This window comes from Varroa destructor, unplaced genomic scaffold, assembly GCF_002443255.2.
Source record: "Varroa destructor unplaced genomic scaffold, Vdes_3.0 BEIS01000002.1, whole genome shotgun sequence".
Lineage (NCBI taxonomy): Eukaryota > Metazoa > Arthropoda > Arachnida > Mesostigmata > Varroidae > Varroa > Varroa destructor.
The window spans coordinates 50,090,777-50,104,057 of NW_019211455.1; the positions used below are offsets into that span (position 1 = coordinate 50,090,777).

The window sequence follows — 13,281 nt, forward strand, 5'->3', positions numbered from 1 at the left end:
CCCATGCCCACTAAAGCCTTCAACACGCAATTCTTAAATTTTAAGCGAGAGAAAAAGATCAGATCTTATCTTTATCTAAGGACTATCTATTTCAAACTCTTCGTGTCAAATGGATTTCACCTTAAATACTACTTGGCATTTACAATCGAAGCGAAGTTTTTTTGGAAAGCCGATTCTGGATGGAAGCTTTCTAGTCTTTTTTAATTTTATTTTTATATAATTATATATTACTTATATATTTATATTTTTAGGCATTCTTCCAAAATGTCGTTTTGATTGGATGATGACCACGGGTGAATTCAAAAATTTCTCAACTTAAAATAGTTTCTTAACTACAAGCTAAAAAAGCGAAAGCTAATACATCGTTGGCAAAAGTCTTCTGGATTTTGGTTTTACCCAGAGGATTCTTCCATGAATAATCGATGTAGCCCTAGCGACGACGAAGGCTTATGCTTTGATTACATTGTCCGCGAACCACGGAGACCAACAAGGGTACAAAGTCGAAGTCTCCTTCAAGCAGAAAGTATCATTTCGAAACAGATCGTGCACTTTGTAAACGTGTGCTTGTTTTTTTATTTGTTTTTCGTTAGTTTCTAGATAATTTTATGGTAGTTTCTCCAATTCGTTTACAGACCTAATCGCATCCATAAAAGAGTCCCTATTTTTCATAGTGCAATTTTACTTATATAAATGCAGTTGATTATTTCTCATATTTCATCGATCAGTCTCTTGACAATTAGTGCCCACATGCTACTGCTTTTTTTGGCTCCGTGACGGACATCGGGTGCCTCAAACACGTGATGACCAATCGTAAGTTTACACATATGGTGAAGCATGAAAGAGCTACGAGTGCGCTGACTTCGTCCATCTGGAGTCCATTTGGCCATTTGCCACAGGTCTAATAAATAATCAAGGGTGACTGACCAAGTTCTACTCGACTTAGTCACGCAAAAAAAGAAAAACTAGGATTGAGTGCGCCTCTGGTTGAAGACTACTTTCAGAGCCCTCACCTTTGTGAGTTAGCGTTGTGCAAAGGACTACTGGCTACAACGGAAGGTTATAGTAATAACACACACGGGACAAAGAGTAGAGCCACGGGTATCTATTGCCCCTTACTGGTCTCCGTTTTTTCTTTCAGTCTGTCGTTGCCTGGTCCATCCCGTTTAAGGAAATCAGCAGGGCCGGTTCACTGGCTTCCTGGATCGCCTGAACGGGCATGGTGTCTGATGAACCGGAAAGTGTCTTGCGCCCACCAGAAACTCTCTTGCACGGGAGCTGCAGCCGCAACACACGGCTGACGCGTTCTCATTCAATTCGCTTGCAGACTGGTTTAAAGGTCGTAGTGTAGCCGACTTCGGGACACATGAGTGCTCCGACAGATACACCTGCGCTACTCTGGGGTATCCAAGCCCAGGATGCGGCAAGCCAAGTATGCCACGCACGTCAGGAAAGAAAAAGAAGCGCTTGCTTTCTTGAACTCCAACAGGGTCTATGAAGTCTGCCGCTTGGACGGACCAGTTTCCTTTCAACGCTCCATCTTGCTGAACTGACGTCTTTCATTTTCCTCTAGCGGAAATCGAGAAGAGCTATCCTTATACTAGAAGGGTTTACAAGTTGGGGCGCTTTAGCGTTACACACTACAACAGAGGAACCTCTTATAGGTGAGATACAGGCAAGCTCCTAGATGGAATGGAACGTGTCAAATACTAGAATGGCAGGCAAGCGTAGGAGAGAATGGACTTTGTGTGAAAGTTTAACGTAGTGATGGACCGGCATGTCAATGGTAGAGGGATCATCAATAAGGAGGCTAGTGCTGCGGTAACCATGGCCCACGACCCCCACTGCGTTGCCAAGGCTACTGTTGGATGAGATAGATCATTGAAGAAGGAAAGGTAGGAAATAGGTGTGTCAGAATTGTGCTATTCTCTGCTTGGCGTTTAATGTCACATACTGGTAATGGGTACGTGCATCATGGGCTACGACAGCGGCACTAATATAGCGACGACGCTTCTGTTGTAAAAGCACTGGTCAAGCCAGTCAGCTGCTTCATCCGAATACCCACAGCAGTCGATATCAATGTCTTCTTCATAAAATTATTAAACTTTGAAATTGAAGGATAGAATTAGGTAGTGTTGTCTTTCACGGCCACTTTATTATTACCTCGTGCAATTTAACTAATGTTAACCAAGCAACGAAATAAGGATAGCTAACTACTTAATGTATTCATATACTTTTCCAATATCAACTGTCTGAAGGAACTCTGATTTATTGTTGAGTTGCGGGACTAAATGTCGCGGCACGCAACTCAATATATGGATATATTTCGTTGAAATAGTTTAATAAGGCTCTAACAATTAATCTGTTTCTTTGCAGCAGCTCTTTTCCTTTGGTGGGATTGCCCAAATTCGCTCAGCGTACGCACCACCTAAGTATGGAAAATATATACTCACTCTCCATCAGCATCTATTCTATTTATAAGTGACAACTGTGCAATTTTTTCAGTGGTTCGGCGGGAGTTGTCATCGAGTTGCCATATTTTTCCTCGCATAAGTGGCATTTGCTACAATACCCGTCTAATTGTTTGATGGAAGTCATGTTTATGCTTTTGCTGGAGCTTTTTTTTCATAGATTTGCGGACAAATTTTCAACAGCGGCAATGTGTGGGTGGCTTGATATTGGCGTGTTGAAAGTTGTTAGAGCCTTGCTGGCTCATGTGGGGCACAGAAAGATCGGGCGTTTTTGCCGTCACAAGGTTGAACTTCAAAGAAGGCTCAACTTATGCGAAAGTCAATTTTGGACAAAATAGTTGTTGTAAGCGGGGGAGTCGCATTGGTAGTATACATATAGCCTGAATATTTACAGTCAGTCCTTGGTTATTTACGAATGTAACTTCGTTAGAAGGTCATCAAAGGAATAATCACGAGGTACTGTCGTCCAGAAAATGTTTTAGCTAACCAGAGAGAGAGCATCGATAATAGGCTTTATGCCATTATAATACGGGGTTTCTCGAAAGCACCTATTACGAATCTGTGACGAGGGCATTGCAGGTAAACAAAAAGACGAAAAAAAAATCTAGTCGGAATACGTGTTTTGTGATCAATATATGCAATAATTATCGGCAGAAAACCCTCCTAGAGCATACCATCGTCATAGAAAAGGTATAGGTACGTCTACGGCGTTTGTCAAAAAGGATTTAAGAGAAAGAATACGCTCGAACAGAATAAAGTGAGCAGCGGCAAACAGATTCGGACGCGGACTGATATTCGTTCTTCTCTATAGTTATTAGAGGAGTTTGTTATAACGACAAACTGGCTCAAAGCGAAATACTCAGTGTTGCCAAATATCCGTTATAATTTTCAAACAGCTTCACGGATGCATACTTAAACATGACCGGCACGCACAGCATGACGCCAATGCACGATCCCATGACCACGCTTCGATGACGTGGCAGCACATCGAGAAAAACAAGATTCGAGTAATGATTTCGGCCTCCATATTCTTCAGGGTTACATTCCTGCGACTTCGGTTACCTCACGGAGAGCGATACGTGGCGTATCTCATCCTACTCTCGATTTGTTTTAACAGGCCATATATGGCACGGTTAGAAGAAACTGTGCAAATCTAAAGTACACTACTGTTGAGAAATAACACATTTCAAGCCATAGAATAACGCTTACTCTGCACACTTCATGGAATATATATATATATATATATATATATATATATATATATATATATATAGAGAGAGAGAGAGAGAGAGAGAGAGAGAGAGAGGAAGCTGATCCACCGAATGAAGGACTAACCTGGAAATTGTTACCCGTCCCGAAATAAATGGGTACAAAGGCTAGCCAGATAATGCATGTGGTGTACATCGTGAAGCCGATGAACTTGCTCTCGTTAAAGTTTTCAGGAATTTTTCGCGTCTTGATAGCGTATACGGTACAAGTAGTTATGAGAAACATATTGTAGACGAGCGAAACGAGAAACGATGAATCACGGATTTTACATTTGAGGATCACTTGATTACGTCGACCTTCGGGATACTCAGTCCGCGTAGCTGGTGGCTCGAGCACGAACCAGACTAACGTAGCCATCACCTGTAATAATTTGCGACAGTTGTTACTCTAGCACTGGAATCATGTTATGTATTAGGTAAGTTGTTTCCTACCTATTTAATGATGATAATTTCAGCCTATGTTTACACAGTGTGGTCGACGCAGATTTCATTCTTGAAGCACATATAGAAACGAAGTTGAAAGCGGGATCACCTTGTCGAATTTATGTGTTTGAAGGATCTTTGCAAAGGTATATTCTTGTATCACGATAACAGTGTGGCCGTCCTGTTGGAAATCAAATTGGCCAGCTTTAGCAAAGCGTTTCTTAGGACTTCTTTTTTTCTTTCAAGTCCAATTTTTATACAGTCGAAACATCAATCATTGGCTTAAAATGCCACTCCCCTATGTGTAGCATGTAGACTTATTGTTGTCCCGTAAATGCAATTAATTTCTCTAATCATTACTTTTCGTCTTCACGCTTCCAAATGTTACTAACAGCATGAATCATCGTTCAAATGTACATTTTCAATTTATAGTATCTCAAAATGCGTTGGTACCAAGCTCACGAACTGTTTGTCTTCAAGTTTTTAAGAAGCTGGGCTGTCACGTTCCAATGCTGTTTCTTGCCTAACGTAACTCATCAATTTGTTTGTATGTTTGTGATCTATGAGGACGATTCTACCGATCTTTAAATATTTCCTCTATTCGAGACATTCTCCTATCTCTAATACTCTTTTAAATTTAATTTTACTCCATTCATTATTTCCGATTGATTAAACTTTAAAAAAGAGAACAGTTAGGAAGTTAAGTTGGGTACAGCTTTTTCACACACCCCGTATATATATACCGGAAGAGGCAAGAGTGTCTCGTCAGTTATGGGGGGTTTTCATTTCAAATATATTACAGTTGTGCAATATACCCAAATTATTGGAATAAAAACAAAGGCAAGATGCATGGAAAAGGTTAGGCTATTTGGGCCAGAGTTCGCTTAATGCTATCGCTGGGAACGTAAAAATCTATATCAGTATACTCGTCAAAGACCCTTTGCTAATATTAAAGTGGCTTAAATAAGCTAAATAAATACACTCACTGCAATGTCTTCATTTTCAAGGAGATTTCAAATGAAGACATTTTATATGGACAGGGTTATGTGAGGTGGTGCTAGAAAGATCACCAATGATGACGTCGGCTGAAGAAGGGACTCATTCAACAGAGCTAAAGAGCGCTGTGCTTATGGCTTTGAAAGAGGATGTAAATATATTAAAGGTATAATTATTTGTTATTATAGGTCGAAAATGATAATTTGTGGTATCAAGCAAGGTTTTTTAGCGGTTTAGGTATTGGCGCATCGAAATTTGGTTTGGAAACAAAGATGCGCACACTGTTTCCCTAAGCACACCTGACTACGCTGAAGTCTCGTACACCTATCATGGTGACGCATGAGTATAATATAAATAACAGCCACGGTAAATGCTGACACATACAAGATCGAGCTTCTAGACGCATTGCCTGTTGAGATTGACAGCATATTTTTTTTCAAAAGGAGCCACATATGTTACCCATATACTCATCGGCGTTAAACCACCTTTCATCGTCCTTTCAATTCTTCAATAGGAAATTGGTACTTGATAATAATACCTACAAAACGTAATTTGTTTCCAGTTTGTCTTTGAATATATAGCTCTGGGATGGGCAAACCTATAGCAGTAGAACGGAAGCTCGGTGAAAGTAAAGCTTAGCTATCGTACTAGAAATTTAACAAACGAACGTGCAAGGTAAAGTCCATCACTGTCGAATGCGCGTGCGTCTCAAAAAGTCCAAAAAGATTAAAACTATAGAATCAGTGTTTCTTTTCTAGAGAAAGAAACACCAATAGCCCTAATCAGTAGCTTCTACCTTCGCCCATATACATATATGTGGTATATTAATCTTTTCTAATTGACTCCGTTTAACCTAACGTGTTAAAAGTACCAATTCTCTAAATACGTCTATTAAGGCTCTGTCCTTACGGCATGCACAACTGGTATCAAATCATATGTTTTCCTTCTGAGCGCTTTAATTTCCACATTAATCGCACATTCATTCGATTGCGTGGCAGGCCAAGTTGCCATATAAGTCAATATATGGCAGTAGGACGATCAGATATTACAGTGCTGTGGCGATACTAACGTATATGAGTTCAGGCGTTTAGTTCATGGACCTATTCCGCTCTTGATTAAGACAGGTTTCTCTTGCTCGCTGAAAATAATTATTGTTCATATATATTCCAAAGTTAAGGGCACTATGGGTCGACTTATGGGAAATGCATCGCCGTTCCCTCATTGCTCAGACACTTTTGCGGCGTAAAGGCTGAAGTTGGACCGGTAGCCTTGAACTCAGTATAAGCTGCATAAAACAAGGCCGAACTCGCTCCTCAGCCAATTTCATGGTTTTCAGAACAAAGGTTCTATTTTAAACAGGTAAAATGAACGTATTTATCAATCAACGCTGATTTAGCTCTAGAGGATATTGATGTGTTGTGTGCTTGCATTAACGGCGTATGTCGTAACAGGGTAACAGGCCTGAGGGCGAACGTCTACATAACATGAGAAATAAGCAGGCTTTCTCAAAGCTTACAGCCCAGGTGCCCCCGGCTACTGGCGTGAGACAAGCGGCAGATGTTAAGCCTTGCATTTCTGGGTGCCGGTCAGGGTAGAAGTTACACAGATTGCAATTTCGTTAAATATAAGCATAACTAGAGGCAAATATAATAATATTCACTTTAATAAATACATTTTAGTACCGGTAACTTCTTTATGCTTCGAAATCCTACACTCAATCAGTAAGTTATCTCGTCACCTTGGCAAAACGCGTTCGAGGTGCACTAAGCTCAGAAGAAGAATTCAGAGGGCGGACCCTTGAAATTTTTTTCAGATACATCTACTCATACCCAGTTCTTTCAGAGTTTGTGTAGGAACCAAGTGGACGGTTCTTTTTCATTTTCTATATATCTATTGTTAGAAAACGATATTCTCATTCAGCTCGATACGCCTTTGCTGGGTGTCCTTTACGACGTAAACGATTTTACTAATCCATATTTTTAAATATCGAGATAGATATCTACAAATTAATAACAGGCTAACTACATAACTTTACTATACTCTGTGAAAGAACGCCTAACTTAATTGTCGCATGCAATCCGATTACAAGGTTCCTCGCCCCGTGCGAGTTTGTGAAGTTGATCAGGAAAGGTCGTAGTTAATGCAAAGTAAGGCTAACTCCAAATGCAGGCAAATTTATAGATATTAGTGCATCACTAATCAAAAAACCATTGCGACACTAGCAAATATAAATACGGTGCAATAGAACACACAATGTGTTCCCTTTTCCAGATTCGACGTACTTCTATACACAGGCTAGAGTGTGATTCTCGGGGGATGCATCTCACTCCAGCCATCATTGAATTATATATACGAAGTATATCGCTTATGCACTACTAGTAGTTTTGATAGCTGTCGTTAGGGGTATCGTGATGAAATCCCAAGTTATCAAATCAGAATCTACATTTTCCAGTTGTACTATATAAAAGAGCTCCGACTATTTGACGTATCGCTGATGTTAACATACTTGAGCTGGGTTAGACGGGACGGTTTTTCTACGTACCTGAACGGATATGAGCATGCAGGTGATGACCATCTGGCTTTTCGGCGAGATGAAGGACGGTCTTCTCGCTGAGCGACGCGCAGAGTCAAAAATTCGACTGATTCGGTTCGTTTTGGTAAGCAGAGAACCGTAAATGATTGAAAAGCCCAGCCCGACACCAAATCTGAATGGAGAAATGAAATAGAAGTCATCTGAATGATAATTGCAAGAGTCACAAATAATCAAGATGAAGTGTTTGGGCATGAATAATAACTCTTCATAGTCGGAACATTTTGCTAAGGCAGCCATTAGTTGTTTTTGTGTGTATAATTTTTTAGAAACTCTGCTTTGAACCAGTTGTCAAATTTATCATTGATGAAACTTTGCTATACAGGTTACGCAGATCTCAACGCTTTTTACGGATGAGCTAACAATGTAACTTGGCGCTCTAAATATTGTTATGAATAGATTGTTGCCTGCAAAAGAAATGAACGCAATGACTTCATGCTTTGGTAGAGGTAAATACGACGGCAAATCATAATATATTTTAGGAATATCTAAAGGTAGACGCGGACGATGCACGCAAGAGTCACTATACGTCGTCGTACCGTTGTGCTGTGCACGATACTGGCGTCGGTTTGAGCAATAGCACGAACGTCATTAAGTAGCAAATCAGGATGCCGGATAGTAGCATATAACTGAGTTCTCGGCCTGACGCCTTGACGATCGGCGTTTCATTGTTTCTCACAAACACCGCTATTGTACCACATGTGAGAACGATGCCCAGCAGAGCTACCGCGATGGGAACGGCGGAAAACAGGTTATTCCATTGCATATGCTGTACGGGCAAATCGAAACAGGAACGCTTGTGTGGATGCGGCCATCTCGATGGGCCACAATCGGCGCACGTCGACTCGTTCACTACGAACTCATGCGGTTCACAGCGCGTGCAGATCCAACAGCAATGGTCACCCGCCTGAACCTTCTTCACCTCTCCAATGCCGCACTCGGCGGAACATACGGACACCGGAATGACCCTGGTCCAGAAAGGGAGCACAACAACAAAAACATCGCACCACCATAATTATCATAATCTGCCCCTCATCTATTGGACGCTCAAAATGAAGCCGTACACGTTAGCTATCTGCATAGTTAGCCAGATATAATATGCCATGGTTTAAAAAGATTAGAAACCCAGGCCTTGTTGTCGCGTAGTTGCTGATCGCGATGGCCGTCATTGTAGCAATTGTTACCCTTTTTGTTATTGATGGCCATTTAGATGTGACGTCATTGTCATAAAAGCTTACACAGTTGATTGTGGGTTTGCGAATTACTATGCCTATCATCTGATACGCTGATCGCGACCAGCGGAAGTTGCAGTAATTGCCGCCACAGTGACCTTAGGGACATCCTCTCTAAACCCGCCCTCCTTCAGACAGCAATCGAATCGAAATGAGTCACGTACAAAATACGTGATGCCCAAGACCGACCCATCAACCAACCGGCCGCGCACAATTTGATCTATTTGAAACCTTGAAGTACCCTTTTCTTATTTCTATGCTACCGCACAAGTCGGCTTTTGCACTTTCATCACACACATAAACACATAAGCGAACAGGTGGAAGGGAAACGGTGAGCCGGAAAGAATTAGGACAGAAAATAGAAGAGGGCAGGCAGCTGCGGCCGCTATGAAGATTTTTTAGAGGGCCTGGGTCTGACATTCTTAAAAACTATAGGCACATCGATGTCAGACAATACATAATAGAAATAAATGTAAGGCGGTGAGCGGTTATTTTCGAGCGAGATGAGATTTCAAGTATTCGTTACGTTTTTAATTAAGGTCAATAGAGTTCGTTGTAATGAACGTTCATCGCATACATTAATTTAGAGCACAAATGAGAAAACGGAGCAAACGAAAAAGCCATGCCACATAATTAATCGTGTCCTAATTGTAAACTATAGCGGAATCCTGCCAAAAGCCAAATCATCGAGGTTTTCCCTAATGAACGTTACCTAGACACTATGTATATAAATTCACAGAAGGAATTACTAATGCTGCAGCTGTCCGAGTGCTGTGCTTACCTGTCGTGTGTCTCCCTCCTTCCAAAGGTGATGTCTCCGGCCATGAGCTCGAGTCCTTCTTCAACTCCTAGCCATTTACCAACTTGAATATATTGTAATTCACCGGAGCTGTAATTCCTTCTATAATTGTAGATTATGTACGGTGCCTGTGCGTCTCCCTTCTCGTCGAAACGCACTGTTGAATTAACTAGGTCTGCAAAATGAAAATAAAAATAAAAAGATGACGAGCGTCAACTCTAAATATGTTTATTGTGTAATAACTCGTCCAACGGTGAAAAATACAGTATTTCTTATGCACCGTAGATTCATGCCGTTTCGCTCCTGCAGTTATGAATTTAGGGCTTGGTTTGAGTTGCTACTATATGATGTCATTTGTAGCCCCACGGCCAAGAATGATGTAGGCTATAGGCATCCCACTAAGCTCCAAATCTCTACTGAGCCTCTTCTAGCTTCCTAGCTTGCCCTGTTTCTCGGTCATTTTTTCGACATCGTTCCGAAAGCGATGAGAAGTGACCAGCTGAATCTCTGCTCCCGAAAGGGTCTCCTGTAAATTGCGACTAAGTTACTTACGGGGCAACAAATAAGTATCACTGAGAATGCGTTTAGCAGGCACTGCAGTACAATACACCACGGTAATCACTAAATTAGCCCTCAGAGGAGAGTCCGCGTCTTTGCGACCCACTTGGATAGGGAAAAGGGGGGGTGAATAGGGAAACGGCAATAACAAAGACATTGCAGACCACACTCAGTCTAAATTATTCGCTCATTTTTCGTCTAGGCCGGAGTTTATCTCTGGCTAGATTACCAGCACCATCGTTCACCGTTGTCAGCGAGAAGAACCGCTCTACCACCGCAGGGGTAAGTAACGTTGGGCATTTGTAAATCTTCTGGGAAAGAAATGCCTGTCCTTTGGGCAGCCGCAAACAGCGCGCCGGCCCTATTTTTTTTCGAGTGACTTTTCCGCTGAAACAGAGTCGTTCGGGCTCAGGGAACTCCAACCCGGATTGCTCGGACCCCGTTCTCGGCGATTTTTGAAGATTTTTTTCCGCTGTCGGGTGCTCCGTACCAAAATCCTTCTTTTCGTACCCTACCCATCCGAGCGTCGCGCGAGGTAACCTTCACCAAGGCGTATGACCGAGGATCAACAGGAGTAACAACAAAGCATAAGGCCGCCTGCGACGTTTCTCCCTTCGTTCCCTATCATAGCAGGAACACTTAATTTGCCAGCCTTATTTTTAATGCGATTATATTGCTCGCTATAAACTGATTCAATAACATTGTTCCCCAGGGAGTAGACAGAGCAAGACGAGAGAGATGTGTAAATATTCATTCACCACGTGAAAACCCGTACTTAACTGCCTCCCGTTAGCCGTGCGCTAAGGCAAAATGGAAAAACCAATTAATGAGCTTCGGTGAGATCATGCATTAATCTGGTTTTTAGCCTTAAATTAAAATGGAGCCCTGAGCATAAACTCTTTTCTAAATATTTCCCTCCTTTCTGCTCTACCGCAGGTTTTAACTGGTATCATTTTGTTGACATGTTAAGTCCTATCCTAGGACCCCTCTAATCGATTTCGGCTTTGTCGTGCGCATGTATATTGTACGTACATACTGCATAAGGCAAACACTACCACAACCAACATTTGCACGAGGATAACGACTTGATACATCGGCTAATGCGAGCTTCCGTTGCACTGGGTTTCTCCGAGAACAGGTTTTACTGTCTTGTAAATCACTATCATTCATGGTTGTTATTATTATTATTACTACTATCAATAATACGTTCGTCGAGGGACAAATTGTTTCGGCAAAATGGCTGATAATGCTGTTGCTAGAGTACCCGCATCATTTGCTTCGTCTCGCCTTAGCATGTATAGTTATAAACACTGAATACTGGATTATAGTATTAGTCTGTGTGAGTTCGATGTGACGAAACGGTATGATCGTCAGTGGGTGCTATTCTCCTGCGGATTTCACTGGCTATCTAGCAAGCAAACAGTATGGCAATCGCAGACGTAGCAAAGATATTGATAACATTAATCATTAACCCCTGAGAACGGGCAGGCAGTATTATATTTCGACGACTTTACGACCGGTGGGTGTCACAAGCATGCCGATGTCACTATGTTTACCATTTACAAAGCGTAAAGAATGGCGTAATGTCACCTGGGATTGAATAGATGTATGCAGTGCATGCGTATGCACATTCAGCCGATGTCCGTTTGTCGTTAGCTGACTACTTGTACGAGGAACCTTCTGGGCTTTGTAGGAACGAGACAACAGGAGATAGAATGCAAAGGAAGACTGGTTGGTGATCGTGCCTTAAAACAAGCTTCTTTGGGAGTCGTCCTTGAACACGTTTAAAGGGCCCAATGATATAAGTGAAGCCGAAGTGCTTGAAACCTTCCGAAATGAAGCTTGTAAAATCCCGGAGTCCAGATGTATTTTCCACTTATATTTTTTGATAGAATGGAGCCCCTGAAAGGCCACTTTAGCGGCCATAGATAATTTAAAAGGGCTATTTTTTATGCCAACGAGCAGTGTCTGCTTCATAGGCCCCTTTCTGTAGCATGCTTTGTGAATATAAGGGCCGTACGCTAAGCGTGTGTGTAAATATACTGAGCATTTCCAGAAAGAGAAAAAACTCCTATATGTATTTAATAGCAGCGTAGAATTAACCATAGAATAGCCGGACTTTTTAAGCAATTCCTTTTGAATCTCTGACTTTGTATTGGCGTGAGTGAAACGAGACGTGAACAGACGTGAACCGATCAAAGTAAATGATTCTGAAAAAAAAACAAAATGATTCTGAATGAACATTTGTTTGCGTCCTAACCTTCTTTGCAAACTTCTCTCTCTGTGAATTATGGGAAAAATCGTTCCTCATCATTATCACTTTAGTTAGGAACGCTTTCCGCGATAGTTTCCTGAGGCGATCATCGCGTGCCCCATACACTATACGGGCATGTATGTTGCATATACTTAGATGTAGGCAGAGTAGCGAACACTTGATATGTGGTACAATATTTGTAGTGTGACACCGCTAGGTAACATGGTGCCTCTGATGCTAGTATTGAAAAAGTGCACAAAAATCACTCATTTGGACTAATGGTGACGGCCATTTTCCGCACACCTCACTCCAACAAAATACATTATCGTCCTTAGTCGACCTGCGCAATTGGACGCGGTACCCGTCGTGTGAGGATCTATTACATTGAATAGATTTCTGGCGAACAAGTGTGTTTGCGATAGTCGTCTGATAGTAGTCGCTGGCCGGCGTCACGCATCAATGTCAGTACCAAAGTGAGTGTCCAAGTACTTCAACTTCCAGTTGATCTATGGCAGTGAAGTAATTTCTCAAATTAGCGTGCATTCAATTTTTGCTAACCAACGGAAATCAGTCAGCATGATCAGCAACGATTCCCGATTGATGCTTTTTGCCGTAACGAAGTTGTTCATTTTATTAGAGATTCATCAGAACGCGCTAATAGTGACCGAAATAGTCTCTTTTTCCAAAAATAAA

General features: G+C 41.6%; 1 protein-coding gene across 5 annotated transcripts in view; it reads right to left on the reverse strand.

The window, feature by feature from the left end:
• Window positions 1–13,281, reverse strand: part of mGluR (metabotropic Glutamate Receptor) — a 271,206-nt gene that overhangs the window by 13,271 nt on the left and 244,654 nt on the right. For 4 of the 5 annotated variants that reach the window (XR_015320567.1, XM_022789810.2, XM_086979508.1 and 1 more), the window contains 4 exons: window positions 9,759–9,951; window positions 8,285–8,713; window positions 7,698–7,860; window positions 3,804–4,097 (listed from right to left, as the gene is read on the reverse strand). Coding sequence is in view for 4 of the 5 variants with exons in the window: in XM_022789810.2 (XP_022645545.1) it covers window positions 3,804–4,097; window positions 7,698–7,860; window positions 8,285–8,713; window positions 9,759–9,951 (1,079 nt within the window). In the remaining variant the exon portion in view is untranslated. The remainder of the gene's footprint in view (window positions 1–3,803; window positions 4,098–7,697; window positions 7,861–8,284; window positions 8,714–9,758; window positions 9,952–13,281) is intronic. The other variant, XM_086979510.1, reaches the window with a different exon arrangement.